This window comes from Perognathus longimembris, chromosome 1 (assembly GCF_023159225.1).
Source record: "Perognathus longimembris pacificus isolate PPM17 chromosome 1, ASM2315922v1, whole genome shotgun sequence".
NCBI classification, from domain to species: Eukaryota; Metazoa; Chordata; class Mammalia; order Rodentia; family Heteromyidae; genus Perognathus; species Perognathus longimembris.
In genome coordinates this window covers 157,493,693-157,521,284 of record NC_063161.1, presented here as the reverse complement: position 1 = coordinate 157,521,284, position 27,592 = coordinate 157,493,693, and the positions used below count along the sequence as shown (strand labels likewise).

Here is a 27,592-nt window from a genome sequence, read left to right as displayed (position 1 = left end):
ATAGGACGTGCCCGTGCCCGCCCCCGGGGTAGCTTCCCACCTGCATCTCCCTCCCCCACCCCCTCCCCACGGTGGCCACGGATCTTCCCTCGTGGCCGGGCCGGCCTCAGCCCGCTGGCCCCGTGATGGCGCTCGGCCTCCCGAGCGGAGCGGGTGCCCGCGGACGCGTCCTGCCCGGCGCAGGGGCCGCGCCCGCCGCCCTGGGGGCCGGGCCGCTGTGGAGAAGGGCAGCGCGCACCCCGGCCTCGCCCCGGGCCCCACACCAGCGCCGGGCCGGCGGGGCCGCGGGGCCGCGGGTCGCATGTCCTGGGTGTTGGTGCCCCAGCAGGGGCCTGGGAGCCCGCGAGACCCCTCCCCTGCCCGGCTTCTCCCCGAGGACGAATCCCGCGTGTCCCTCCTGCCCCGGTCTTGACCCTGTGGACTCAGACACGCGGGAGTCTTCCACTTGCCCAGTCCCTCCTGGCCTCCCTCGCTGACGCCACTCAACGTCACCTGCACAGAGGCACAAGTGTGGACGTCACGGCCGCGTGGGACCTCAGTGGGGCGGGACGCACGGGGCTGGCCCGGCCTGCGCCCCAGGTTTTGACAACTGTCCAGCGGCTGCTGCTGCTTCCACCCGCCCCCCTTCCCCCTCCCACTTTAAGAAAGAAATAATGGGGGCTGAGAATATGGCCTAGTGGTAGAGTGCTTGCCTCACACACATGAAGCCCTGGGTTTGATTCCCAGCACCACATATACAGAAAACGGCCAGAAGGGGCGCTGTGGCTCAGGTGGCAGAGTGCTAGCCTTGAGCAAAAAGAAGCCAGGGACAGTGCTCAGGCCCTGAGTTCAAGGCCCAGGACTGGCAAAGGAAAACCCCAAACCACAGCACGTGGGTTTGGCTGGATGGCGGCGGCAGGGCCGGGCGGGCGCGGTGTGTGTGGAGGCGCACACACAGCTCACGCTCCGCTTCCCCAAAGAAGGCAAGGCGAGCGCCCCTCTGCCAGGCGTGGCGGGCGTGGCGGCGGAGGGGGAGGACAGACGCGGCGGCCAGGCCCTCCCCTGCCCCCTCCCTCCCCCCCCTCCCGTGGGCCCCGGCGCCCCTCCCCCGGCAGCCAAGGCAGAGGCGAGAGGGCGGGCGGAGGGGCGCAAGGTGTTTATTAGGAACACGGGAGGCGGGCGGCTCCCCGAAGCTGTGGCTCGCGGGGTCCCCCACCCTGCCCTGCGGCCGGGCTCCGGCTGCGCGCCGCCCCTACGTCGTCATGCCTTCGTCATGCAGGCCGGGGGCCAGGCGGGGACCTCTGCCCGCACCCCACAGCCCGGGCAGCGCGGGGCTTGCTGCCGGATCCCTGCCTGCCCCCCCCTGCTGCGCCCAATGCGGTGGACGCGGCCCCCCAGGCCCCCCAGGCCCCCCAGCCCCCCCCCCCGGGCCCCAGACGGCCGCCAGGGGCCGCCAATGACGACACGTGAGGTATTTCTGCGTCAGCAGCCTGTTTGCCGGGGCGGCGGCTCCCCGCGACGGGAGCTGCAGGAATTGCGGGGCACGCGTGGGGGCCGCGCCTCGTCGGTTGGACGGAGAGGGGGTGCTTCCGTGGGCGGACACGCGGCGGGGGGGGGGCCCTCCGTCCACAGCTTCCTGGCCGGGCGGGTGCACAGGGCTCCAGGGGCACAAGCTGGGCCTGAGCTGGGGAGAAGGCGGGAGTGAGGCGGGGGGGGGGGGGGTGGCCGGGGAGGGGGGGGGAGCGCGGGCGGCCCTCACCAGGGGCCCCTCGGGCACGGGACTCACGGCCTGGCCCACCGCGTCACAGCGCCCGCGTCTCGGCCTCGATCTTGTGCTCCCCCTGCAGGCCGTCGGGGTCCGGGGGCGGGGCCACGCTCTGGCGGATGGCCGTCTCGGGGCCGCCCCCGTACAGGCCGCTCAGGTAGACCCAGGTCTCCTCGGAGATCTGCCCGTAGTCCGCCCCTGCAGGGGGCACACGGGGCGGCGCTGGTGCTCGGGGCCTGCGGGAAGCCGCGGGGCCAGGCAGCGAGCCCGCCACGCCCACGAGCGGGGAACCGCGGGCCCAGGGCTCAAGACGGCACGAGCCCGCCCGCAGCCCCGCGCTCCCGGAGCTGGAGGACAGGGGGGGGGCGGGCCGGGCCGGGGACGGGGGAGGCCGGGCAGCCCCGACAGCCTGCCGCCCCGCGCCTGGGTGTGCCAACCTAGCCTGAGTCCCGCGCTGGTGGCGGGAGGCTCCGGGGAGCACCGGGAAGGCCGGGGCGGGGGGCTCACCCCCACAGCTGGAGGTGGGGGGGGGGTGGGACTCACCCCCACAGCTGGAGGTGCGGCGGGGCGGGGGGCTCACCCCCACAGCTGGAGGTGCGGCGGGGCGGGGGGCTCACCCCCACAGCTGGAGGTGCGGCGGGGCGGGGGGCTCACCCCCACAGCTGGAGGCGGGGGACAGACTCACCCTGTCGCAGCTGGAGGTGGCCGCTGCCTTTCACCTGCACGATCCTGCTGTTGTCGATGGGCCCGGGCGGCTCTGCAGCAGAGCGGGGTTCAGTGCTCCAGTCCTGGGGCTCAGGGCTCTTCTCCCGAGTCCCGGCCAGGGCCCCCGGCACAGGGCGCTGGCAGGGCCCGGCAGCTCGGCCGCAGGGGGGATCTGGGGGCGGCTGCCGCGCGCCCCACCGCCCCATCTAGCCGTCAGCCACCGCGGGACGTGGCGGCGGGGCAGGCAGGCACGGGAACCCCGGGGCCCAGCAAGTGCCCTCGGCCACAGCCAGCCGGGGCGGGTCAGCGGGTGTCCCCGACGCTCTCGCGGATCCCCAGCACCGTCCGCCCCAGGTCTGGCTGTGCCCGCGCTCAGCCCGGTGCCCGGTGCGTGGCACCCCATGGCCCTGCCACCCCTGCCAGGCCTCCAGCTGGGGGGCGAGTGCAGACGTGCGGGTGGCCAAGGCCTGGCTCTCAGATCTTTGCTGGTGACCCCAGGGAACCCTACTGGGTGGAGAACCGGGGGAGCTGCTCTAGAACTATCTCCCATGGAGGGGGCGGGGCCCAGCGCCGGGGCCTGGGAGGGAGTTGAGTGGCGGCCCCGGGTGTGGGGCAGGGCGGGGGCACGGCTCAGGGGCGGGGCCGGGGGGCCGGGGGCCGCGCTCACCGTTGTCCTTCCCCTTGACGAAGGCCTCCCACTCCCGGAACCACTGCATGCTGATGCAGTAAATCACGCTGGGCGACTCCTCGGCCTGGAACGCTTTGTTCAGCTGCGGGGAGCAGGGGGGGGGGGTGTCGGCCTGCTCCCCAGCCCGGAGGACTTGGGGGACAACGTCAGAGCAAACCCCACTGGAGATGGTCGAGGAGGAACTAACCGCTCCGCCACTGAGGCCCTGTGAGGCCGCCATTACTCCCACCACCCCAGACTTGCCCACCCAGAAGCCCCGCCCACCAAGAAGCCCCGCCCACCCAGACGCCACGCCCCCTGCGAGCCCCACCCACCATGGCCGCAGCACTGTGGGAAGCAAAGCTGCCCAGCCCTTGGGCGGCTGCCATGACACATAGGCTGGCGGGGCGGGGCAGGGGGGGTTGCGGGGGGCGAGGGGGTGCCCCCCAGCCACCACCCCGGCACGCCGCCCCCTCACCTTGATGAAGGTGTCGATCTCCACCCTCCGGCGCTTGGCCAGCGCCTCAATCTCCACCTGGCAGACGGAGCACACGTACAGGTGGTTCACAGCGGGGCCACCCCCAAACCTGCACAGGGCCCGAGAGAGAGAGAGAAAGGGGGGGGCACAAGGCCTGAGAGGCCGCGGGGGAAGCAGCCTCGGTGCCCACTCGGCTGGGTGGGGACCACGAGGCGGGCACAGCCCAGCAGCAGGACCCCGCCCCCGGGGGCTGGGGCGGCCTGGCCACGGGGCGGGCAAGGTGTGGCAGAGGGCTGAGGATGCCCAGGGGGGCTGGGGGCAGGAGAGGGGGTGTTCCTGGCCCCAGGGCCTGGCCCCGCCTGGACTGGATCTGGTCACACTCAGGGCGGGGAGGGCTGTGTGCCCGCCCCTCCCAACCAGCCTGAGCCCCCCCAGGGCTGTTCCTGGGCCCTAGGCCCAGGCCCTGTGGGGTGGCCGGGACCTGGGTGCGGGATGGCAGCACGCACGGCCCCGCTGGGCTCCGCACGGCGAGGGGGGGGGGCGGGCCGGGTCGGCGGCTCACCTGTTGTAGAGGTGCTCCCACACGTTCTGGGGCAGGATCACCACCAGGTCGTCGATGTAGTGGTATTTGTTGGGAGGGATGCCTGTGGAACAAGGCGCCGCGGGGAGTGCAGGGCCGGCCCTCCGCCTCCCGCCCCGCCCGGCCCCGCCCCGCCCGGGGGGCGCCCCACCTCCGTGGGAGCACAGGAAGGTGTGGTTGGTGATGGGCCCCGGCTCGGCGAAGGTGTTGAACTTGTTGAGCCATTCTCGGGACACGTAGAACCGGAGCAGGCTGGGCCTCCCGCATGGCGGCCAGGGACACCACCTGCTGCCGCTCCCGCACCGCCTCCTCGCTGCTCTTCCTGGGGGGGGGGGACGAGTGTGAGCAGTGGACAGAGCTGCGCACCACTGCGCATGCCCGGTGTGAGTCCCCCAGGCCCGCAGGGGCGCGCATGCCCGGTGTGAGTCCCCCAGGCCCGCAGGGGGCGCGCATGCCCGGTGTGAGTCCCCCAGGCTCGCAGGGGCGCGCAGGCCCGGTGTGAATTCCCCCAGGCCCGCAGGGGCGCACGTGGCCGGTGTGAATTCCCCAGGCCCACAGGGTGCACATGTCCAGTGTGAGTCCCGTAGGGGCGCACATGCCCGGTGTGAGTCCCCCAGGCCCGCGGGGGGCGCGCACTGCCCGGTGTGAGTCCCCCAGGCCCTCAGGGGCGCACGTGTCCAGTGTGAGTCCCCCAGGCCCACGGGGGCGCGCATGCCCGGTGTGAGTCCCCCAGGCCCACAGGGGCGCACGTGTCCGGTGTGAATCCCCAGGCCCACAGGGTGCACGTGTCCAATGTGAGTCCCGCAGGGGCGCACATGCTCGGTGTGAGTCCCCCCCAGGCCCGCAGGGGTGCACATGGCCAGTGTGAGGCCCCTACCCCCGCAGGGGCGCGCACGCCCGGTGTGAGTCCCCCAGGCCCGCCCCCGGGGCGCGGGGACTCGGTGTGCGTCGGGCCCACCTGTAGAAGAGCACGTAGGCCTCGGCGTTCTGCACCACCCGTCTCGTGGACCTCGGTGACGTACTGGTCATCGAACTCGTACCACTGCCCGTTGATGACGTTCTGGCAGTAGGCGATGTAAGTGGCCCGCCTGGGTGGGGAGGGGCGGTCAGGGCGTGGGCGGCGGGAGGCCGGGCGGCGGCGGGCGGGGCGGGCGCGGGACTCACTGCCGGCCGTGCCGTGGTGGCAGATGACCGAGAGCAGGTCGTAGGTGGTGATCTGGGACGTGCACTCCTTGGCCAGGAAGGGGCGCAGGTCGAGGCCCTCGAGCGGGAAGGACACGTGGCTGCTGATCTTGAAGGAGTACATCACCTCGTGCCGGAAGCGCTTCAGGTGGACGCACAGGATCTGGGGGGGAGCAGGCCTGTCACCGGGGCGGGACGGGGGGGGGGGGGGGAGCACGGGCCCCTGCCTGGGGCAGACGGGCTCTCCTGCCCACCGGCCCGGCCAGGAGGCTCGAGGTCCCTGTGGGAAGTTGGCTGTCACTGTCCAGGCGTTCTGACGAGCAGTTCTGTGGGCGCTCACTCCAGAAGCTTCTCCGCAAAGGCTCTAACCACAGGTAACCCTCCCCCAGCCACCCGAGATCCCTCTCCTCTTCCTCCTGACTGTCCCGGTGACAGGGGCTTGGCCAGCCTCCCCTGCGGGCCGGCCCACCTCTGGCTCTCCCTCCCCCCCCCCACACCCTCCACTCAGCCCTGAAGGGCGTACCCCGCCTTCGGCGAGAGGGGGAGGCCCCGGAAGGCAAGCACGAGCTAGACTCGCCCTCTGCCAGCCCTGTCCAGGGGCAGCGCCGTCTCCGCAGCCCCCGAGTACAGGAGCTCCTGGGCAGGGGCAGGGTGGCCTTTGCAGGGCCAAGTGTTGCGAGACTGCGGGGACCCCGGGACCCCCCCCTCCCCCCCCACCGCGCACACACTCACCTCCGGTAGCCGCAGGACCTTGCAGTACTTCACGCCGTTTCGCAGCCTGGGAGGAGGCGAGAGGCAGCAGTGAGCACGGAGTCGGGGGCCAGTCGAGCAGTCCCCCCCCCCCACAATGCGGCTTTCCAGAGGATGCCGGGCACCGAGAGCGAGGGACGAACCCTGAACACACACTTACTTCTTACACCGCTCGCAGCTGTACATGTTGTCACCTAGGAAGGAGAAAAAAGGACAATGAATTATGTTTAAGAACAAACTTAAGGCAGGGCGCTGGTGGCCCACACCTGTTATCCTGGCTACTCAGGAGGCCGAGATCTGAGGACTGAGGTTCAAAGCCAGCCCAGGCAGGAAAGTCCGGGAGACTCATCTCCAGTTAATCACCCGAGTACTGGAAGTGGCACTGTGGCTCCAAGTGGTAGAGCGCTAGCCTTGTGCAAGAAAGCTCAGGGACAGCGCCCAGGCCCTGAGTTCAAGCCCCACAACTGACAAAAAAAAAAAAACAAAAAACACAAAAACGGTGGCAACTTCTGTGGTGCTTATATTTTATCATAATTTAAATTTTTTAATTCAAGGGGGAGTGAGGGAACGAGCAGGATAGGAAAGGGGGAAGGAATGGGAAATTTCAGAGATGCAAGCTCATCAGTAATCAAGGAAATGCAAAATCAAGGGGGAATACATTGTGTGTGTGTGTGCGTGTGTGTGTGTGTGTATGTGCATCAGGCCTGAGACTTGAACTCAGAGCCTGGGCGCTGTCCCTGAACTTCAAGAGGTGCTCTACAACTTGAGTCACAGCTTCGCTTCCATCTTTTTGGGTGGTTCATTGGAGATGAGTCTCATAGACTTCCCTGCCTGGGCTGGCTTTGGGGGGAGCCCTGGCACCCGGCTGGACTAGGCTTTCTCCACCATGTTGGTGAGAGGTGGGGTCTGTGGAGCGGTAAGGTCCATGCCCAGCCCGGCAGGGGGGGTGTTGGGCCGGGTCCGGGTGGAGGCCCTGTGCGGCATGCATTTCCCGCCCTGGGAGCGTCACGCTGCTGCACGGTGGTGGAAGAGGGCCGCACACAGCCCCTGGCCACAGCCTGCCCCCACCTGCCCCCCCCCGCCCGGCCCAGCGGCGCCACCCACCCTTCAGCTCATCGGCAGCAAAGAATGCAGCGAGGCAGTCTTCCAGTGTGACAACGGGACCCCAGAACCAGCTGGGGGTGCAGGACACCACGAACCTAGAGACGGAAAGGGGGCAGTTAGGTGCTGTTCAGGCTTGAATCCCCAGAAAGCCCCGCACGGCATCCCTGGTCCCTGCGCCCTGTCTTTCTCCTCATGCGAGGGGCCAGGGCGGTGGTGAGCCCCCCCCCCCCCCCCGTGGGTGGCAGCCCCGGGGGGCGTACCTTCGGATGTACTCCACAATGAAGGCCAGCCAGCCCTGGGGGGCGTAGCTGTCCCCGCAGGCCCCTGGCTTGGCCGGCACGTTCTGGTAAATGTGGAGCTTGGCCAGGTCCTCCTTGCCGGGGATGGGCAGCGACAGGTCCTGGAACGTCTCCACCGTGGTGGACACCTGCGGGGGGGGGGGGGGCGGGGAAGGTCAGCCTGGCCCCACCTCTGGTGGCGGGCACCGGGGTGAGTCCACCCTGTCCCGGGCGGTGGGTGACGAGAGCCCAGGCACCCACCCGGTCGCAGGTGAGACACTGCACGAGGCTGAGGACGGAGCCGTCGAAGATGTCGGAGATGACGCTGCGGTAGCGCTGCTCCTTCCGCCTCCGGCCGCCCGAGCTCAGCACCTGGGCTGGAGACGCAGGACAGGGCTGGCTCGGCGGCCCCCGCACGGCCCGGCGGGGCCTCCCTGGCCGGGACGCGGGGTCACGTTCCAGGACCGTGCGAGCAGGTGAGTACCTGACCTAGAACCACGGCATCGTCCGTGAAACGGGGCTCCCCGACTCCCACCCTAGGGGCTTCGGGGGCCACGGGGGCCGTGCGCGGCCTGGGCCTGGCGGCGAGTGTTGGAAACCAGCCACGTGGCACCGTGGCCGCCTCCCCCCCCCCCCCCCGTGCTCCCCGCCGCGCCCCCCCCCCAACCTTTCTTGAGCACGTAGGGCGGCCCCACCCGCACGGGGCTGGCGCGCGGCGGGCTGCTGGGCAGCTTGGCGTGGCCCTCCTGGGGGTGGCCGGGGCTGCAGGGGCGCGGCGAGCCGCGGATGTGGGCATCGTTGTCTGGCTCTGGGGGTGCAGAGGGGGACAGCGCTGCCGCAAGACCGCCGAGCCGGGCCTCGCCTGAGGCGGCCGCTCCCCTCCCCCCGGGGCCCCGCGGGTACCTGGGGTCCGGCAGGGGCTGGGGGACCGCGGCGATGGCGACCGGGCCTCGGGGGGCCTGTGGTCCAGGGCCGCCATGGCCGTGTCCACGTCCGCGTCCTCGTCCACTTGCTCCGAGTTGGTGCGCTGCTGGCCCCAGGACAGCTTGCGGTCCTTCATGCGCTCCTTCTCGGAGATGGCCCGGCCCGCCTCGTCCGCCATCAGCAGCTCCGCCTCCCCCTGCGGGCCGCCCCCGTGGACGGGCTGCCCGTCCCCCTCGCCCCGGTCGCTGCTCGAGTCGCAGGACAGGAACTCGTCCTCTGACGGGCTCCGGTCCCCCTCCCGCTTCTCGTCCGTGTCACTCGAGTCCGAGTCCCTGGGCTCCGCGAGCGCGGCCACGGCCGCCACGGCCGGCTCCTTGAGCTCCTCGTGCAGCTGGTCCATGAGGCAGCGCAGGAACTCCTGGGTGTCCTAGAACCGGGCACCGCGTCACCGGCTCTCCCGGCGCCGCCTCTGCCTCGGGGGCCCTGGCACCTCTCAACCCCCACCGCGGCCCGCAGGAGAGGAGGCCCAACACGGCAGGCAGCCGGCACGGGCGGGGCTCGGAACGGGACACCAAAGGCAGCGGCCACCTCAGTCCGTGCCAAGCAGTGCCAGCCAGCCGGGTGGCACCTGTGCTGGCCCCTGCCCCTGCCCCATCTTCCTGCCGGTCCCACCTGCTATCACCCAGCGTGACCCCCTGGCAGGACCTACAGGGGCCCGCCTTCCTGCAGACCTGGGCGCGACGTGGCAGGCTTGATCCTGAGCACCCCCTGGGCGCCGTGGACTCTCAGAGGCGCCCTGAAACTCGTGAGCGGGCCGTGGTGGACAACCGCCACAGACGGGCACTGGGGGCGGACCTGGGTTCGCCCCCGCCCCGACCGGAGCAGGCAGCGGGCTGCCCGGAGGGACTTCCCCAGGGAGGGGCAGCGGACCGGCCACACCGTGGGCCGGGGCTCCACACGTCCTGTGGCCCCCAAGAGAGGCCGCGTCTGCATTTCGCACCGAGCAACGCCCCCCACGTCCCCGGAGCAGAGGAAGGCGGGCTTCCCCCGTGGACGTCGCCGGTGGCCACGCCGAGGTGACCTGTGCGGGGGGGGGGGGGGGAGGCTGCCTCTGAGCTCCCCGACATGGGAGCACCCATCCCCGTGAGAGGCATCCACCCCAGAAAGGGGGGCGGCGTGGCGCCCTCTCCAGGGCCGTGAGTTGAGCGCCCGGTGGCCCCCAGCCGAGGTGGGTGCAGGCAGGCCGATGGGGCAGAAGGGCAAAGGCGGCCCCAGTACCTGGCGCGTGACAGAGAGGGTGACCCGGACAGGCCCAGCTCTGGCCTCGCCCCAGCTAGGAATCACCCAGCCATAAAAAGGGGTCCAGAACCCAGGGGGGCACCGGGGGAGCTGAGGGACACACGTGGGCGAGTTCCTTTTTTTTTTTTTTTTGTCTCATTTTATAAACTAGATTTCAAAGGTGCTGTCTGAATTTTTAAAAATGTGTTTATCCTACGGCAGACAGTGAGGTGTGGCCTGTAACCCCGGAATCTACAAGATGCCCCAAACAGGTGGGGCTGTCTGTGGTCCAAACGCGTGCACAGGCAGGAAGTGAGCCCTATCATAAAACTAACCAGCAAAGCCTCTAATCCTAGTTGTCCTGGACACTGAGATCTGAGGACTATGGTTCGAAGCCAGCCTGGGTAGATAAAGCAGTGAGTTTCTTATCTCCACTTCACCTGCAAAAAGTCACAAGTGAATGTGTGGTTCGAGTCGTAGGGTGCCAGCCTTGAACAGAAGGGAGAGTGCCCAGGCACCAAGTTCAAGCCCTAGTACTAACACACACATACACACACACAATAACGAGCCAAGTTGGGTGCTGATAGCTTGTGCCTGAAATCCTAGCTATCCAGTAGCTGAGATTAGAAGATCGTCTTTTCAAAGCCAGCCTGTGCAGAAAAGTCCATGAGAGTCCATTTCCAATTAACCAGCAAAAAGCCAGGCTGGAGGCCTGGCTCAAATGGTAGAGCACCAGCTGTGAGCAACACAGCCAAGCCAGGGTACGAAGTCCTAAACTCAATCCTCAGAACTGCCTCAGCTCCTACAGGGCAAGAAGCAAGGCCTGCGGCATGGCTCATCTTTACACGCAACTTCCTAGCTTGCAAGCATGAGGGCTTGAATTCAAACCCCAGAACTACAACAACAAATTTCTTAGGCAAAAATTTGAGGGTAGCCGGGCCCCAATGGCTCACACCTGTCATGCTGAGATCTGAGGACCGCAGTTCAAAACCAACCTGGGCAGGAAAGTCTGAGAGACTGTAATCTCCAGTGAACCACCAGAAAACTGGAAATGAAGCTGTGGCTCAAAGTGGTAGAGCGCTAACCTTGAGCGAAGAGAGCTCAGAGACAGCGCCCTGGCCCTGAGTTCAAACTCCAGCGCGCGCGCACGCACGCACACACACACACACACACACAATAGTTTAATGAAAGTTCTGCCCCGAGTTGGGTGCTGTCCTGAGCACAGATGGGGGCAGGGCCACTGCTGGGGTGCTCTCCACGACTGCTCATTGGCAGCGCGGCTGGGACACTGGCCCGGCTCCTGAGCCTCTCAGGGTTCCTATCTGAAAGTGGGGTTACCCACGACCTGAGGCAGGCAAAGCGCTGTGGCGGTGGGCGCCTGCCCGGAGCCCTGTCCCGGGACCTGCTCTAGCCCCGGCTCAGAGCCAGGCTGTGGGCAGTGTCACGGCTTACCTGCTGGGCATAGCCCCGGAACATCGGGTTGACCAACTTGATCCCGTGAGACAGGCTGGTGGGGACCACATAGCTTGGCCTGTGTGGAGCGCAAATCCGTTAGTCTGGGTGGCCGGCCTGGTGCAGGCAGCCGCGGGGTGGGGGAGGCGCTGAGGCAGGAGGGAGGGGCCCGCAGGGCTGCGGGGCGGCGGTCCTACTGCGCAGAGCTCTCCGTGGCTGGCGGCACGCACGTCCTGCTAGGCCAGGACAAGGCCCACTTACAACATTCGTTTTCACTACAAATACTTACTGTGGTTTGCTCATTAAAAAGCAACACGGGCTCGTAACTAAAAGAAAAATCTGAAATTTCCAAAGAATACCACAAAGCAACGTCCTTCATGGTATCTCCCAGAGATAATTCCATCAAGACTCTGGAGTGTGCTGCGAAAATGCATATGGAAGAGCACAGACAGGGACGTTGATCTCCATACGGTGTGTCTATAAACTGATCTGTTGAACTAAAACTTTCGTACAACTACTCAAATATAAAATCACACACAGATACTTCCATAAGCTTGACTTTTTTTCTTCTTAGTCATGGGGTTTGAACTCAGGGCCAAGGCGCCGTCCCTGAGCTCTTTTGCTCAAGGCTGGTGCGCTACCACCTTGAGCCACAGCGCCACTTCTGGTTTTCTGGTGGTTCACTGGTGACCAGAGTCTCACGGGGACTTTCCAGCCTCAGCTGGCTTCGGACCATGACGCTCAGCCTCCTGAGGCGTTAGATTACAAGTGTGAGCCACTGGCACCTGGCAAGCCTGACTTCTTACGCAACTGGAAAATCACCTCACACTTTTTAATCTACTTCTTCATTTAAAAACCTGTCTCCGTGAGCCAGGCACTGGTGCCTCCTGCCTGTAATCTTAGCTAACCAGGAGGCTGAGATCTGAGGAGCATGACTTGAAGCCAGTCAGCCAGTCAGGAAAGTCCCTGAGACTCATCTCCAGTTAACAACAACATCAACAGCAAAAACAAAGTCAGCAGTGGCGCTGTGGCTCAAGCATTAGAGCACTAGGCTTGAGCAAAAAAAAGCTCAGGGACAACACCTAGGCCCAGAGTTCTAGCTTCAAGACCAGTGTACACACACACACACACACACACACACACACACACACACACACACATCTGTACGCTCATTTTTCCTAATTTTGCTTTACCTGGAGAAAGATTTAGATCTTTATATTCATTTCTTTTTTTTTTTTTTTGCCAGTCCTGGGGCCTTGAACTCAGGGCCTGAGCACTGTCCCTGGCTTCTTTTTGCTCAAGGCTAGCACTCAACCACGTGAGCCACAGCGCCACTTCCGGCCTTTTCTATATATGTGGTGCTGGGGAACCGAACCCAGGGCTTCACGTATACGAGGCGAGCACTTTTGCGTCCAGGCCATATCTCCGGCCCTTTACACTCATTTCGTACCGTGCCAAAGCCCTGGATTCCCCAGAGCCTACCGCCTTGTTACCAACGCCTTGCCACACATGCAGCTGTGACCGAGGCCTGGCGCTGGCACACCCGGCTCTGTGCCTCAGCACAGGACAGCCCAAGTGGCTGTCGGCGGGGCTCGATGCCAGCCAGAATCCTAGCTCCGTCTTCCGTGCGCTGTGCAACTGTGAGCAAGATACTCTACGCTCTCCGTTCCTCAGTTTCGCCATTTGTAAACAGCATGGGCTCACGCACGGCATCCCGGGGGGGTCAGGAGAGGCTGGACCTAGTGGGAGGGGACACAGTCCTGGCCCCCCACACCTGCCCAAGGTCGGGGGCTTGCTCACCGCCTCTTGTGCCAGACCTCCGAGACCAGCTTCTGGTAGCTCTTGCACAGAGCCGGCTTCTTGTCTGTGCGTACCAGGCCTCCACACTCCAGGAAGAACTGGGTCAGTGGCGGGCTGGGGAGAGGCGTGAGGTCAAGGTGGGGAAGCAAACCCCCTAGTGCTCCCGTGGGACGCCCCAAAGTGCTCCTGTGCAGACATGCCTGCAGCTGACTAGAAGGACCCCGCCCAAATTCATATGCTGAGGCCCAGACCCAACCCCGTCCAGAGGGATTGGGGCGAAAATGGGTGTTAGGGCAGGCCCCAAGCCAGTCTGCCCGGTGGCCTTAGGTGAGTGGACACGGCGAGAGACGGCCTTCGGTGAGCCAGGCCTGCCGCCACCCGGGGCTGGAACCTCTGACTTTCAGGATTGAGACAAGTCGCTGGTGAAGCCTGCGGTGCACCCCTCTACCCCGGTGCTGGAGGCCCGGGGGCCAGGGCACTGTCGCCTGCCCCCCCCTGAGGAGCCACCGTGACCCTGACTCATGCACCCCTCCACCCCAGCGCTGGAGGCCCGGGGGCCAGGGCACTGTCGCCTGCCCCCCCTGAGGAGCCACCGTGACCCTGACTCATGCACCCCTCCACCCCGGTGCTGGAGGCCCGGGGGCCAGGGCACTGTCGCCTGCCCCCCCTGAGGAGCCACCGTGACCCTGAGGTACTCGTGCACCCCTCCACCCTGCTGCTGGAGGCCCGGGGGCCAGGGCACTGTCGCCTGCCCCCCTGAGGAGCCATCGTGACCCTGAGATACTCGTGCACCCCTCCACCCCAGCGCTGGAGGCCCGGGGGCCAGGGCACTGTCGCCTGCCCCCCCTGAGGAGCCACCGTGACCCTGAGATACTCGTGCACCCCTCCACCCCGCTGCTGGAGGCCCCGGGGGGCCAGGCCCAGGGGAGCCCGCTCTTGCTCCTCAGTCCCTCGGTCTGCAGAGCGTGCCCGGGGTGGAGGCGCCGCCCCATCCCCCTCTCCCCAGGCTTTTCAGTTCCCCTGTGGCAGAGCTGGAGGCATGGCTCGAGTGGCAGAGCACTGGCCTAGCAAGGCGAGGCCCTGAGCACCACCACCAAAAACAAAAGAAAAATACTAACTTAATGCATAATATTATCTACTTAAATAAGAAAGCCAACGATAACTGACTATCCTGACACACAGGACAACTCGCATGCATATTCAGGACTTATTCTTCCAGATGTTTCTATGCTAATAGATCTGTTCCCTTCCTCCCTGCTAGGTGGGTGGCCTTGTGTCAGGCAGAGGAGACAGCTGAGCCTTGTGGAGTTGACACCCCATCCTCTAGGGAAATTATACCACCACCACCACCCCCGCAGGCCCGCACCTACAATGCTGGGTCACCCCCGTTCCCTGCTTCTCCTGTTCTGCACCTGTCCCCGTCCCGGTAAGCACTGTCCTGGGCCTCCACAGGTGACAGTGGGTGCAGAGGGACTGCCGGTGTCGGGCGGGGGGGGGACACCGAGGGGAGCCCGTGGCCTCACTCATGCTAGGCAAGTGCTCTGCCACTGAGCCCGCCCCAGGCCCAAGATGGGCCTTCAGGTGCTCTCTCGGCCTCTCTGGTCAAGCTCTAGGGGTGTGTCCCCACCCACAGAGCCCGCCCCTCAGAGGAGGACACAACCTACCAGTTGGACAGCGCCTGCAGGGCGGCGTTCATGTAGCAGGAGTTGCCGAGGTTCTTCATGCCCGTGAGGCCTGGAGGGAGGGGGGCGCCGGGGGTGAGGGTCCCTGAGTGCCCCCCGCTCAGGGCCGGCTCTCCCGGGGCAGGGCGTGGGGCTGACTGCGTCCAGTCACGCTGCGCTTCCCTGCCCGCCATGGCACCTGCTCAAGCCACACAGGGGAGGAGACGGCCCGCACCGGGCCACCTCCCCAGGGGGACAGTGGCCAGGTCCCGAGGACCTCAGCTTGGCCAGCGGGCCTGAGGAGAGAAGCCGTAGCTCTGCAGGCTGCGTGCCACCCTGCCCTGCTGTGCCCATGGCAGCCCGGAGCGAGGGGAGACAAAGACCGACATCTGCTAGGGCGACCCCGGGGCTGACCTGGAATGCCCTCTCCTGGGGCCCTTACCTCGGGGCTTCAGGTCATCATCCTCTGACTCGGACTCTCCTTCATCCGCCACAGCAATAGGGACGGCTCTCAGAGGATGGGACGGTGGCGGGGAGTCCTGCAGGAAAATCCCAGTGAGGAAAGAGGGGGACAGGAGGGGATGGGGGGGGGGAGGCTGGGGCCCACGTGGTCCCTGGGGAAGGAATGTCCAGCTCTTCAGCCCCCTGGGGCCCTGGTGACACCATGGGAAGAGGAGAGGTAGCTGCCTCACCCTGGGAACTCTCTGACTTATATTCTTTTATTCATAATGATGAATGCTATTGGTGTTTTGTTTTTTTAATGTCGGCATTCTTTTTTGCTTTCTTTTTGCCAGTCCTGGAGCTTGGACTCAAGGCCTGAGCACTGTCCCTGGCTTCTTTTTGCTCAAGGCTAGCACTCTATCACTTGAGCCACAGCGCCACTTCTGGCTGTTTTCTATATACATGGTGCTGAGGAATCGAACCCAGGACTTCATGTATACGAGTCAAGCACTCTACCACTAGGCCATATTCCCAGCCCCTGAATAGTATTGTTTTAATATGTTTGGGGGAAAATCGTGTCATGAAAAAAACTATGCTACTCTATTTTCCTAACAGAACCTGGAAACTATATAGATATGTAACTTTTAACTACCAACACACACAACAAAAAAGTAGATACTGTATACATCATTTAAAAAATTGCAAACCTTGAGCATGTTCACTTCTGTGTTCACTAAACACCTGTCCAGCTGCCATTACACTGCCTAACACGGAGACACAGCAATGTGCAGGAACACACTGACATGCACCCACTCACACACACCTATGCACAAGCGCACAGGCCTCTGGGGCTTCTGCTCCTGCAGGCTGCTCCGGCAGCGAGGTGCTAGGTCTACGGCGGAAGCCAGGCTGACGCGAAGCGGGCAGCCCGAAGGCCCTACTAGCACCTGCTGCTCGGAGGGTGGTTCCAGATCTCCCAGGGGCCCTCCAGGTTCCCCCAGATCTGGGGCTGCCAGGGGCCATCTGGGGCTGGTTTCTGCCTCCCCATAAGGCCTGGAGGGTCCCTGCTGTACTTCACACGGCCACTCCAGGGTCACCTCACATCCCCACGCTGGCTCTGACGTGAGTACTTAAGTCACCGAGAACTCCCGGCCCGGGAGCACAGCCTGGGACCCCCTCGCCGGCGCTCCGCGGAGCCTGGGAGGCATTTTGCCTCCATGCTGAGCAGTGCCACGAGCACCCCCGGGGCCCCGGCGGCTCTGTACCTGCTCCGAGAGCTTGGGCGAGGGGCCAGGAGCATGGGGAGGGTGGGTGGGGTGGGTCGCCAGCCGCTGCTCCAGGAACACCTCCCGCTCGCAGGCGTAGCACCACACCCTGAAAGTGGTCAGGTTCACAGTCAGGTGGTGCTTTGTAGCCTGCAGGATGAGACACAAAATGAGGTCAAGGACAAGGGACTGAGCACACCCCAAGAGCCCGCCAGGTCAGAGGCAGGAAGCCCAGGCTGGCTTGTCCTCCAGCCAGGAACCCCCAGGGCCAAAACCTCCCAGGCAAGTTTTGGGGCCCAGGCCGTTCAGCTGCATTTGCAACTTGGAGGTGACCGTCCCTACAACCCACCCCAGATACTGAGCCTGGACAGGGGGGAGGAGCTGGGAGGCCCCTGCCCACCGCCCATGTCCGGCTACCACACCTACCTGCGCGTGGATGGTGCTGTGGTCGGCAAACGACTCTCCGCAGCCAACATAGGGGCAGGTGACCTGGGGAGAGAGGAGGTGAGGTAGCCGGGAGCAAACCGAGAGAGCAGCGTGGCCAGGCGCTGGTGGTCCCTCCTTCCATCCTAGCAACGCACGAGGCTGCGATCTGAGGACTGTGGTTAGAAGCCAGCCTGGATAAGACGAACCTATGCGAGACTTACTGCCAATCAGCAAAAAGCTGGAAGTGGAAATGTGGCTCGAGTGATAGAGTACCAGCCCTTGAGTGAAAAAGCCCAGTGAGAGTTTGAGGGGCCTGTGTTCAAGCCCCAGTACCAGCACACACACACACACACACACACACACACACACACACACACGAATGTAGGGAGTGCTCTAAGCCATCCGGGCCCATCTCTGCCCACAAGTGTCTGAAGCTGTCACTCGGGGAACACGGGTCTGTACACCAAAGGTCACGTGCAGCCGAGATGGACGCCATAAGCAGCCCCCCAGAAGTGGCTGCTCTCCGACAAGGAGTCTTGGCAGCATTGGACCTAGACCTTGAACCCCCACCAGCACCTCACTTCCTGATGGGCCAGTTACTGAAGTCCTAGGCCTCGGGGACCCGGGATGGGCAGGATATTTCCTCCCGGAGGCCGCAGGAACCCAATGCCAACCCAGCTTCCCGGATGGGCCCTGCCGTTCCCCAGGCCCTGCCTTGGGCTCTGCTCTCCGGGCCCTGGCTCCAGTGGCTCTCCTCAGGGGGCGGCCACCACCATTGCTGCCTCGCCCTGGGAGCACCGGGTGCTCTGGAAATGGCTTTTCCATGGAGACCGCGAAGTCCGGATTGAAGTGGGCCATTTCCTACACCAGGTTCCCACGCGTGTTCTCAGAGGGCCCGGGGAGAGGGTAACAGTGTCCAACAAGAAAGGTACTCGTTACCTTATGAGCGGAACTGTAATCCCTCTGTGTACACCACCTTGACAATAAAACTGAATTGAAAACAAAAACAAAAACAAAAACAGGGCCTGGGGGGCTGGGAATGTGGCCTAGTGGTAGAGTGCTCGCCTCGTATACATGAAGCCCTGGGTTCGATTCCCCAGCACCTCATATATAGAAAAGGCCAGAGATGACGCTGTGGCTCAAGTGGTACAGTGCTAGCCTCAAGCAACAATAAGCCAGGGACAGTGCTCAGGCCCTGAGTCCAAGCCCCAGGACTGGAAAAACAAACAAACAAACAGGACCTGGGCTCCCAGCCTCACCAGGTGGCTGCGTCCTGAAGCCCAGCGCATGCCGAATGGCAGACCTCACAGAAGAGGCCAGCGCCCCGCGGGGCGCCCTGGGTTGTCTACAAAGCCAGAGTGAGGTGGTGATCTCTACTGGTAGGTTTCTCCTTTAGAAGGAAAAAATCTACTATGATTTGGAAACATAATAGATTCAAACAGAAAATGTGGAAAAGACAAGACAGTACAGAGAAAAATCACCTGCAACTCCACCATTCAAAGAAAACCGGCATGTTTCCTTTCTTCCTCCACCCCTAGGCAGTACTGCGAACTGAACTCAAAGTCTTACGCTTGCTAGAAAGGCACTCTACCACTTGAACCACACCTTTATCACTTTTTGTGTCTTTTTTTTTTGGTCAGTCCCGGGACTTGAACTCAGGGCCCAGGAGCTGTGTCTGAACTTTGTCACTCAAGGCTAGCACTCTACCACTTTAAAGTCACCGCCCTACTTCCAGTTTTGGAGTGGTTAATTGATTATAAGAGTCTCGGGGACTTTCTTGCCCAGGCTGGCTTTGAACCATGATCCTCAGATCTCAGCCTCCCGAGTAGGTAGGATAACAGGCGTGAGTCAGTTATTCTACAGGTGTGCCTGAACAGCGATCCTCCTATTTGTGCTTCCCACATCATTGCAATGAAAAACCACAGAATACCGCTACGCCCAGACACTGAAATGGAGTCTCATGAACTTTTTGCCCAGGCTGGCATTGAGCCACAATCCCCGTGTCTCTGCCTCCCAGTAACTAGGAATACACGCTTGAGCCACTGGGCCTGGCTGGCGTGTTCTGATTCATCCATTTTCATTCTTTTCTTGGTTGCTTTCTGTTGAGACAGGGTCCTGACATGTAGCCTAGCTGATCTGCAGTTCTCATTCTCTGGCCTCGGTTCCCCAAGTACTACACCACCTTGCCCAGCTTCTGCTTTTACTGGCAGTAAAGAGCAGTAACCAGGGGTTTGAACTCAGGGCTTTGCACTTGTCAGGCAAGCAGGATACCACAGAGCAAAACCTCCAGCGCTGCCCTTCACTGGTTCTCTCAGGGTACGGGCTCATTTCCCGACACTACTGAGTCCAGCTCTCTTCCATGGAAACACAATCTTGCGGACTTTTCTTCCCTGTGTGGCCTTGACCAGTAGGCCTTTGGTTCTCACCATTCCCAAGTAGCTGGGATTACAGGCTTCGCCACTGGCACCGGGGTTGCTTTCATTCTTCTTAATCAGCACAATACCACGCTCCCAGATTTCCCACATACTGACTAGGATCCGCGCATCGTGCTAAGCATGGCACTGTCCTCTGTCTTATCCTCACGAGTGGGGCTAGCCTTGAGCGTGACCCCCCCCCCCCCCCGCATTACAGATAGGGAGAGGGAGGCCCAGGAGACGCTGCCACTAAAAGCCAACACACCCATATGGACTCGGAAGCGCGAGAGTGGTTTCGTCTTTTACGGAGATGAGATCAGCTAGCCTGGCATGCTCCGCAGCCTGCTTTCTCTGTCACTCCCCATGGCTGCCAGGCCAGCCAGCCGGCCTGCGCCCAACCCTGGCATCCCGGCTCTCAGCAGTGCCAAGCCAGACGCTAGTCACAGCCCACACCCCAGGGGGCCATGAAGATCCATTTTACCTGCAGACAGGCCCACAGGTTGGGTCCAGCCACACCACACGACTGGCAGGTGCCCTGCAGGAGCAGAGGGGGAGGGGGGGGTATGAGCGGCGTGGGGCTGAGCAGGGCACACTGGCTTGGTTCACCTGCCCTCATTCACCCTCAGACGGGCCTTCACCATCCTGTCCATCTAAACAGGGACCACGGGCCCTAGAGTAGCCCTAGTTAGTCACGAGGCTGAGGTAAGAGGATCACGGTTGAAAACTAGCCCAGGTGGAACAAACTGACAGACTCCTATCCCTAATTGACCAGAAAAAGGCTGTAAGTGGAGATGTGGCTCACTGGGGTTTACTTGTGGCCTTGCACTTGAGCCTCAACCTCAGCAAACAGGGGTGGTTTTTATTTATTTATTTATTTAGCATCTTGACATTTACCCTATCACATTCCTTTTATTTTATTTTTTTTAATGTACCGGGGTTTTCAACTCAGGGCCTTGGACTCCATGGGTGCTATACCTCTTGAGCCACATCCTCAGCTCATACCATTTCCTATATATATTGGTCAGTTGTGGGCCTTGAAGGCAGGGCCGGGGCCCTGTCCCTAACTCTTGCCCAAGACTAGAGCTCCACCACTTTGTTTGTTTTGGCCAGTCCTGGGCCTTGGACTCAGGGCCTGAGCACTGTCCCTGAGCTTCTTTTGCTCAAGGCTAGCACTCTGCCACTTGAGCCACAGCGCCACTTCTGGCCGTTTTCTGTATATGTGGTGCTGGGGAATTGAACCCAGGGCTTCATGTATACGAGGCGAGCACTCTTGCCACTAGGCCATATCCCCAGCCCAAGCTCCACCACTTTGAGCCATAGCTCCACTTCCGGTTTTCTGGTGGACTTTCTCATGGACTTTCCTTCCAGGGCAGGCTTTGAACCATGATCCTCAGATCTCAGCCTCCTGAGTAAGCCAGGAGGACAGGTTTGAGCCACTGATGACTGGGTGCTCATTTTCTTTTTATGGTGCTGGGGAATGAACCCAGGGACCTGCATTCGCTGGGTAAGTGCTCTGCCACGGAGCCGCTCCCAGCCTGTGTTAGCACAGGGTCACTACATCCTCACCAGAGGAGGCCCCCTCCCGCTTCAGGCCTCCTGGAGAATACCTGTGGAGGCCTAGGGGTGTCGGGGTAGCCCAGGGATGCCCTGTCTACTCCAATGCCTGGTTCTATCCCCAGAATGGAAATGGAAAAAAAAAACAAAGTGAAACTGTCCCCACATACTGCGGGAAACGGCGTGGCTGGGCTGGACAGCACAGGAGGCTCTCACTATAATGAAGGGTAGCAGGACCCAGCCCTGGGAAGAGGGTCCTTCACGGACATCCAGCAGTACTACTGACGGGAGGGCTGAGCAGGGATGGGTGGGGACTGCTTTGGAAACATCCATGCCCCAGGAGCACAGCGGCCTGCCCCTAAGGTCTGCCTGTCACCTGGGATTTCAGCAGCAGGTCCTCCTTGGTGACTTCTCCTACAGAGTCCAGGTGCGGGCACAGGTCCCGGGAGTCCCCCATGCTGGCGTGGGCTCACCTGTGAGAACACACAGCAGTGCTGGGTCCCCGCGGCCCCTGCGAGGGGGAGCAGGACAAAGTTAGAGGTCCGGTCAGTCATGCCTGTAACGTTCTGGCTGGAATATTCCAGCTGTGACTCAGGGAGGCTACTCTGAGCCTCCTCTCCTTGCGTGAGAGGAGAACGGCTGCCCCAGGGGGTTGCTCTGAGAATTCATGGAGACAGAGTGCATCGAAGCCTGGCACAGGGCCCATCAGAGAGCAGCCCTGGGTTTGGTGCCTGATATTGCTGGCCTGCCTGCATCAGGAACGGCACCCACAGAACGGAAGCCAGGCCATGGAGACCAGACTGACAAGGGGGCAGAGGACAGGCTGGGCTTCCAAATGGCCAGGGGTAGCGGTCGACTCTGGCTTTCTCTGAACAGGCAAGCTCTCTTCTCAAGAGCCAGAGAGAGGTCAGGGAAAACAGAGTGCCAGAGACACCCACCCAGGAAATGGCTGGAAGGGCATTTGCCAAATCATTGCTAGCAGCGTATCTGGATCATAGATTTCAAGTAAGGGAAAAACCCAGCCCTGCTGCTTTTGTTCCAGTGCTGCCTGCACAGGACAAAACAAACCTGGTGGTTCAGGAAAGTACATGTGTGACGCAGAAGAAGTCATGTGACGTAGAGGCCAACAACCCTCCCTGGGCCTTCTCTTTAAACCAGAAGAGGGTTGGGTGAAATTTGGATTCTAGAGAATAAAGACTTCATGGGAGGGAGCCTGGAGGGTCGGTGAGTCTCCAGCTCTGGAACTGAGAAGGGCAGTGGTTTCCCGGCCCTCCAGGAAGCAAATGCACAGAACAGCACACTGCCCAGCTCACAACCACGACAGCAGGGAGAGGGCAAGACTCAGCAAGTCCGGCTGCCCTGCCGGCACCCACCCAGCGGTCCTTCGGACACATCCAGGAAGGACACATCCACGAAGAGTGACTGCTTAGGAAGGGCACTCAGGGTGCTTTGTAGGTGTTTTCATTTTTTTTGTAAATTCCTAAGAATGTGCGATTTCAAAGCAAAACACTTCAAAATAAATAACAACAACAAAAAAAAGTACAAGCGCTGGTGGTTCACGCCTGTCATCCTAGCTCCTTAGGAGGCTGCGAGCTGAGGATCCCAGTTGAAAGCCAGCTCAGGCAGGAAAGTCTGTGAGACTCATCTCCAAAAGTGGAGCTGGGCTGGCCGGGCACCAGCGGCTCACGCCTGTAATCCTAGCTTCTCAGGAGGCAGAGATCTGAGGACTGTGGTTCGAAGACAGCCCGGGCAGGAAAGGCTGTGAGAGTCTTATCTCCAATGAACCACCAGAAAACCAGAAGTGATGCTGTGGCTCAAGTGGTAGAGAGCTAGCTTTGAGCTGAAGAGCATAGGGACAACACCCAGGCCCAGAGTTCAAGCCCCACAACTGACACCCCCCCCCAAAAAAAAAGTAAAGCTGTGGCTCAAGTGGTAGAGCACTGCCCAGAGTTCAAACTCCAGGATAGGCACCAAAACAACAACAAAAAACAAAACACTAAAAAACAAATGCTTCAGGGCGGGGAATATGGCCTACTGGAAGAATGCTTGTCTCCTATACATGAAGCCCTGGGTTTGATTCCTCAAGTACCACATATATAGAAAAAAGCCAGAAGTGGCGCTGTGGCTCAAGTGGCGGAGTGCTAGCCTTGAGCAAAAAGAAGCCAAGGACAGTGCTCAGACCCTGAGTCCAAGCACCAGGACTGGCAAAAACAACAACAACAACTACAAAACAAAACAAATGCTTCAGCTACCTGATAATATTTCAGCTCAGAATCCAAAAGCTGATTCTAGCTCCAGACTACTGCTAAGAAAGGTTCAAACACAGTAAGGATGTTAGTGGAGCCAAGAATGGCTTCATCCCCCAAACTGGAGACAGACCCCAGGCTCCTCCTGTAGTCCCCCTCCCCCACTCCAGGTGCCACCCAGGGGCAGCCTGGCCCACCCACCCAGCTGCAACAGGAGTTGCTGGAGAAGACAGCTACCAGGCTCCGAGCTGCCCTGCGAGGCTCTACGAAAGGCCCTCCAGCGCTCCTGGAGCGGCTGTGACCTTCCCCATCTGAGAAACAAGTGGGTCCCTTCTTGTCTGGATCTCACAGATGGACCGCTTAGAGCTAAAAGCTGAGACCAGGCTGGCGGGCAGCTCCAGGCCACACCCCCTAGCTTACTCCATAGCTTAGAGGAAACGGAAGTGGGCAAAAGTAGGCAGAGCTCTGCCACACCCTACTGTGTATCTCAAGCCAGCAGTTAACATCCATCTCCCTGCGTGCAGCCAATGCCAGGCACGCGTGAAACCACATCTCACCCACACAGGTGGTTCTAAGAGATAAGGACTGGGCAGAAAATAGCTCATAGCCATAATTCCATCACTCCAGCTACCCAGGAAAGCCCGGCATGCACCGCAGTCCCCCAAGTAAGCCACTCCTGAAGGAAGGAGGTAGGACCTACCTGGTGAGAAGGTGGCTCCCGGGAAGGGCCAGCTCACATTCTCTGCGGGCCGCTGTGGGGCGGGCTGCGAGGGTGGTCGGCAGCTATCAGAGCCTCTGGTCAGAAACCTGGGGGGTGGGGGGAACGGGGTGAACCAGCGCATTCTTACACTTCTAAAAATACCCTACAACCCCTCCTAGAAGGACAAGTGCACAGGCTAAACACTGCTTAGGAAAAACACCCCATTCCCCCACAGCTACTGAAGGTTTGGCAGAGCTGACACACAGGGCCAGCACCTAGGCGGGCATGGAGGGGGGTGCTGCCAGGGCCATTACCTTCATGATCCCCCAGAGGGGGGATTCGCAAAGGTCTTCTGCCAGAGAGGACCCCGGGCCTGCTCATCTCCTGCCTCCTCAGGCTGCCATCGCTGCTGGCTCCCGGTCTAGACAGGAAGGCTGGGCCCCTTCCACCTGGGCCTCGGGGCCCCTCGGATCATCCCGTAAGCCTCTCCAGGACACAGCGCTACCCCGAATCCCCGAGCCCCAAGTCTTCACAAGCCTAGGCTACAGCACAATCGGGTTCATCCGCATGTCCCCTGCCCTCCTCCTTGGCACACCACAGTCTCTCAGGTGGAGACAGTTCATAGAGGGAGGGGCAGTTAGAAGGCCACACTTAAAAATAGTCCATGACAATGACAGGAGTCAAGGTTCTAAATTCTAAACCTCACTAAGCCAGTTGGGTTTTCTAAGACTTCTGCTAAGGCCAAGTGCTTTGGGCTGGTCTTACCTAACCTATTTTAAGCAGGATGTTTTCTTTTCTTTTTTATAGGACTCGTTATCTATCTATCTACCTATCTATCTACCTATCTATCTAGTGGGCACTGGGGCTTGAATTTGGCCTGGGCACTGTCGCTCAGCTTTTTGCTCAAGGCTGGTACTCTACCGTTTGAGCCACACCTCTACTTCTGGCTTTTTGTTGGATAATTAGAAATAAGAGCCTCCTCACGCCTGTAATCCTAGCTACTCAGGAGGCTGAGATCTGAGGACTGAGGTTCAAAGTCAGCTCCGGTAGGAAAAGCAGTGAGATTTTTATCTCCAATTAATGGCCAGAAAACCAGAGGTAAATCAAGTGGTAGAGCACTAGCCTTGAGCAGAATAGCTCAGGGACACAGTGCCCAGGCCCAGAGTTCAAGCCCTACAGCCAACAAAAAAAGCAAGGGAGGGAGGGAGAGAAAGAGAGAGAGAGAGAGAGAAAGGAAGGAAGGAAAAGAAAAGAGAAGAGAAGAAAAAGTCGTATGGCCTTTCCTATCCTGTCTGGCTTTGAACCTTGCTCCTCAGGTCTCAACTTGCTGAATAGCTAGGATTGTAGGTATGAGCCACAGGTGCCCAGGGTGTAGTACATGTTCCACCTCTCCACCTGGAGGAATGGGGAGGGTAGGTGCTTGATCATAACCTTGGTACCAGAGCAGCAAGCGGTGACAGACCCACTCCCAATCCACAAGGGAGATAAATCCATACTAAAGTTCCTGCAGCTTCAGAGAGGAAAGAACACCCGGTAGCTAACAACCCTCAATGTGTTCTCACTACCCCGTTTCATGCCTGAGAAAGCAGGGTGGGAGCCATAGTGATTAATGATTAAGGTTTTTAGCCAAGCCAATCAGCTGGCTGGGCCTGCCCAGCATAGATTCTCGTTCTAAATAAAGGGCTGGTAAACATTCACAAAGACTAGATAGCAAATGTCTTAGGCTTTATGGACTATATCAACCTTTGTTGTATAGTGGTGTGTTTATTTTCTTCTTCTTCCCAATCCCTTAGAAAACATTCTCAGTTTAAGTGCCACACCAGACAACCTGCTGATACCCGCTGTACGTGACCATACTGCTGGGCCTCCTGAAGGCAGGTCTACACCCGACTGCACATGGTCTCCAGCAGTTCAAATGAGGCAAGCAGAATGGAAGTGTCAGGAAGGTTACCTTGTCTCTAAGTAAACGATCAGTGGGTATTTACTGTAGCGCTATCCAAGTGAGAGAAACTAGATGTAATCTGTGAACAACTGTAAACTGAACAAGCACCTGAATAAACAATGCGCAGTAAGCTGCTGTAATACATAGCCATCTAAAAGGATGGACAAAGCCAGGCACCAGTGGCTCACGTCTGTAATCCTAGCTACTCAGGAGGCTGAGATCTGAGGATTGTGATTTGAAGCCAGCCCAGGCGGGAAAGTCTGTGAGACTTTCACCTCTAATTACAAAAGGCTGGAAGTAGAGCTGTGGCTCAAGTGGTAGAGTACCAGCTTTGAGCAAAAGATCTAAGTAAGGGACAGCAAGTGCCGAGGCCCTGAGTTCAATCCCCCAAACTGGGGGAAACAATTAAAACAAACAAAAAATTATTAGAAATGGATCAGAGACTGTAAAAGAATTCAAAAACTTCTAGGAAAAAAAATATAGGAAACAAATCTTTGCAACTTTGAAATAGGCAAAGGCATAAAAAGGGCAAAGGCATTTATTATAGAAGAAAATCCTGATTAATGGGACTTTGTATAAGTTAAAACATTTTACAAAAGATGTTGCTAATGAAACAAAAGGGCAAGGCGCAGACTGGGAGAGCATGCCTACAACACGACCACATATATCTAAAATATACGAAGAACAACTCGAGCCGGCACGGTCACTCTTGGGTCACATCCACAGAAAGGAGGGAGATTCCCATGTTGACGGCAGCACTGTTCCCCACAGACAAGACGGGGAGTCGGCCAGGGATTCAGCAGCAGATGAACAGATCAAGAAAGCATGGAGATTAGTCAGCGTAAGCACCACAGAAGAGGTTAAGTGAAATGAGTCAGGCACAGAAAGACAAGTACTTCGCATTCTCATTTTGCTCATGTGAGCAGAGAGAACAGTGCTTCCCAGAGCCTGCGGAGGTGGGGGTGAGTGCCATTGGGCAAGGAAGAATGATTTCTCATCTTATAAGCATAAGGGACAGGATGTAACTGTATGTTTTTCAAAATGGCCAGAAGGCAGGGTTTTGAATATTCACAACATAAAGAAATGATCAGTGTCTGAGAAAGAAACAGGGCCACCCTGGGTAGGAAAGTTCTTGAGACTCTTACCCCCAATAACCAACAACAAGCTGGAAGTGAAGGAGTTATGGCTTAAGTGGTAAGGTGCCAGCATTGAGTGAAAAAAACTAAGGGATCTTACCCTTTGGCCCTGCCAAAGTACCTGATCAGGGCCAGCAGCCAGGAGCCCTAGGAAACAAGCTAGGCCTAGGTCTGTCCTCAGCAGACACGGGGTCCCCTACTCCAACTCCAGGGTGCTCCCAATGGCAGCCGCCTTTCACTGTGCTCTTCCCACGGGCCAGCTGCTTCACACACGATCCTGCACAGTGTCCATCATGATGGAAGGGAGCAGCAGCGACGGCTAGCTCCGGGTTCAGTACTCAACCGCGGCCTGCAAGCACTCCGTTGCTTCCTCCCTAAACGGGGACAACAGCAACCCTAGGTTACTGAGAGGATGGCTACAGCCAGCACACAGGAAGCATTTGCCACAATGACTTGTGGTCACATGATCTCCCTGGTAGCTCAGAGTTTTCTCTTGGTTGGCATGGCCTTTAGCCAAGCTTAAAAAAAAAAAAATTGTTGTCAGGCGCTGGTGGCTCATGCCCGTAATCGTAGCTACTCAGGAGGCTGAAATCTGAAGATCGTGGTTGGGAGCCAGTCCAGGCAGGGATGTCTGTGAGACTCTGATCCCCAATTAACCATAAAAAGCAAGAAGTAGAGCTGTGGCTCAGTGGTATAGTCAGCCTTGAGCAAAAAAAGCTCAGAGACAGTGCCCAGGCCTTGAGTTCAAGCCCTACAACTGGAAACAAATAAACAAACAAAACAACTGAGTTCAAACCTCAGTACCAGTTCAGAAACAAAGAAGAGAGAAAACATGGCCTGAGTTGTACCTCCCCCAAGTCACACA

The 27,592-nt window shown here is 60.4% G+C and overlaps 1 protein-coding gene across 1 annotated transcript; it reads right to left on the bottom strand.

Annotated features, from left to right (window-relative positions):
- Positions 1–1,412: 1,412 nt before the first annotated feature.
- Usp20 (ubiquitin specific peptidase 20) lies at positions 1,413–27,240 on the bottom strand. Its single transcript, XM_048344941.1, is given in 28 exon segments — positions 1,413–1,663; positions 1,766–1,942; positions 2,430–2,501; positions 3,117–3,219; positions 3,595–3,703; positions 4,157–4,238; positions 4,326–4,431; positions 4,433–4,496; positions 5,133–5,170; positions 5,172–5,262; positions 5,335–5,519; positions 6,089–6,134; positions 6,267–6,300; positions 7,211–7,305; positions 7,471–7,637; positions 7,750–7,865; positions 8,156–8,296; positions 8,392–8,839; positions 11,143–11,221; positions 12,943–13,056; positions 14,607–14,676; positions 15,046–15,142; positions 16,310–16,459; positions 16,736–16,798; positions 19,631–19,684; positions 21,080–21,213; positions 23,650–23,756; positions 26,849–27,240. Coding segments are annotated over 25 exon segments (2,766 nt in total). The 5' UTR covers positions 21,161–21,213; positions 23,650–23,756; positions 26,849–27,240; the 3' UTR covers positions 1,413–1,663; positions 1,766–1,781.
- Positions 27,241–27,592: the final 352 nt, after the last annotated feature.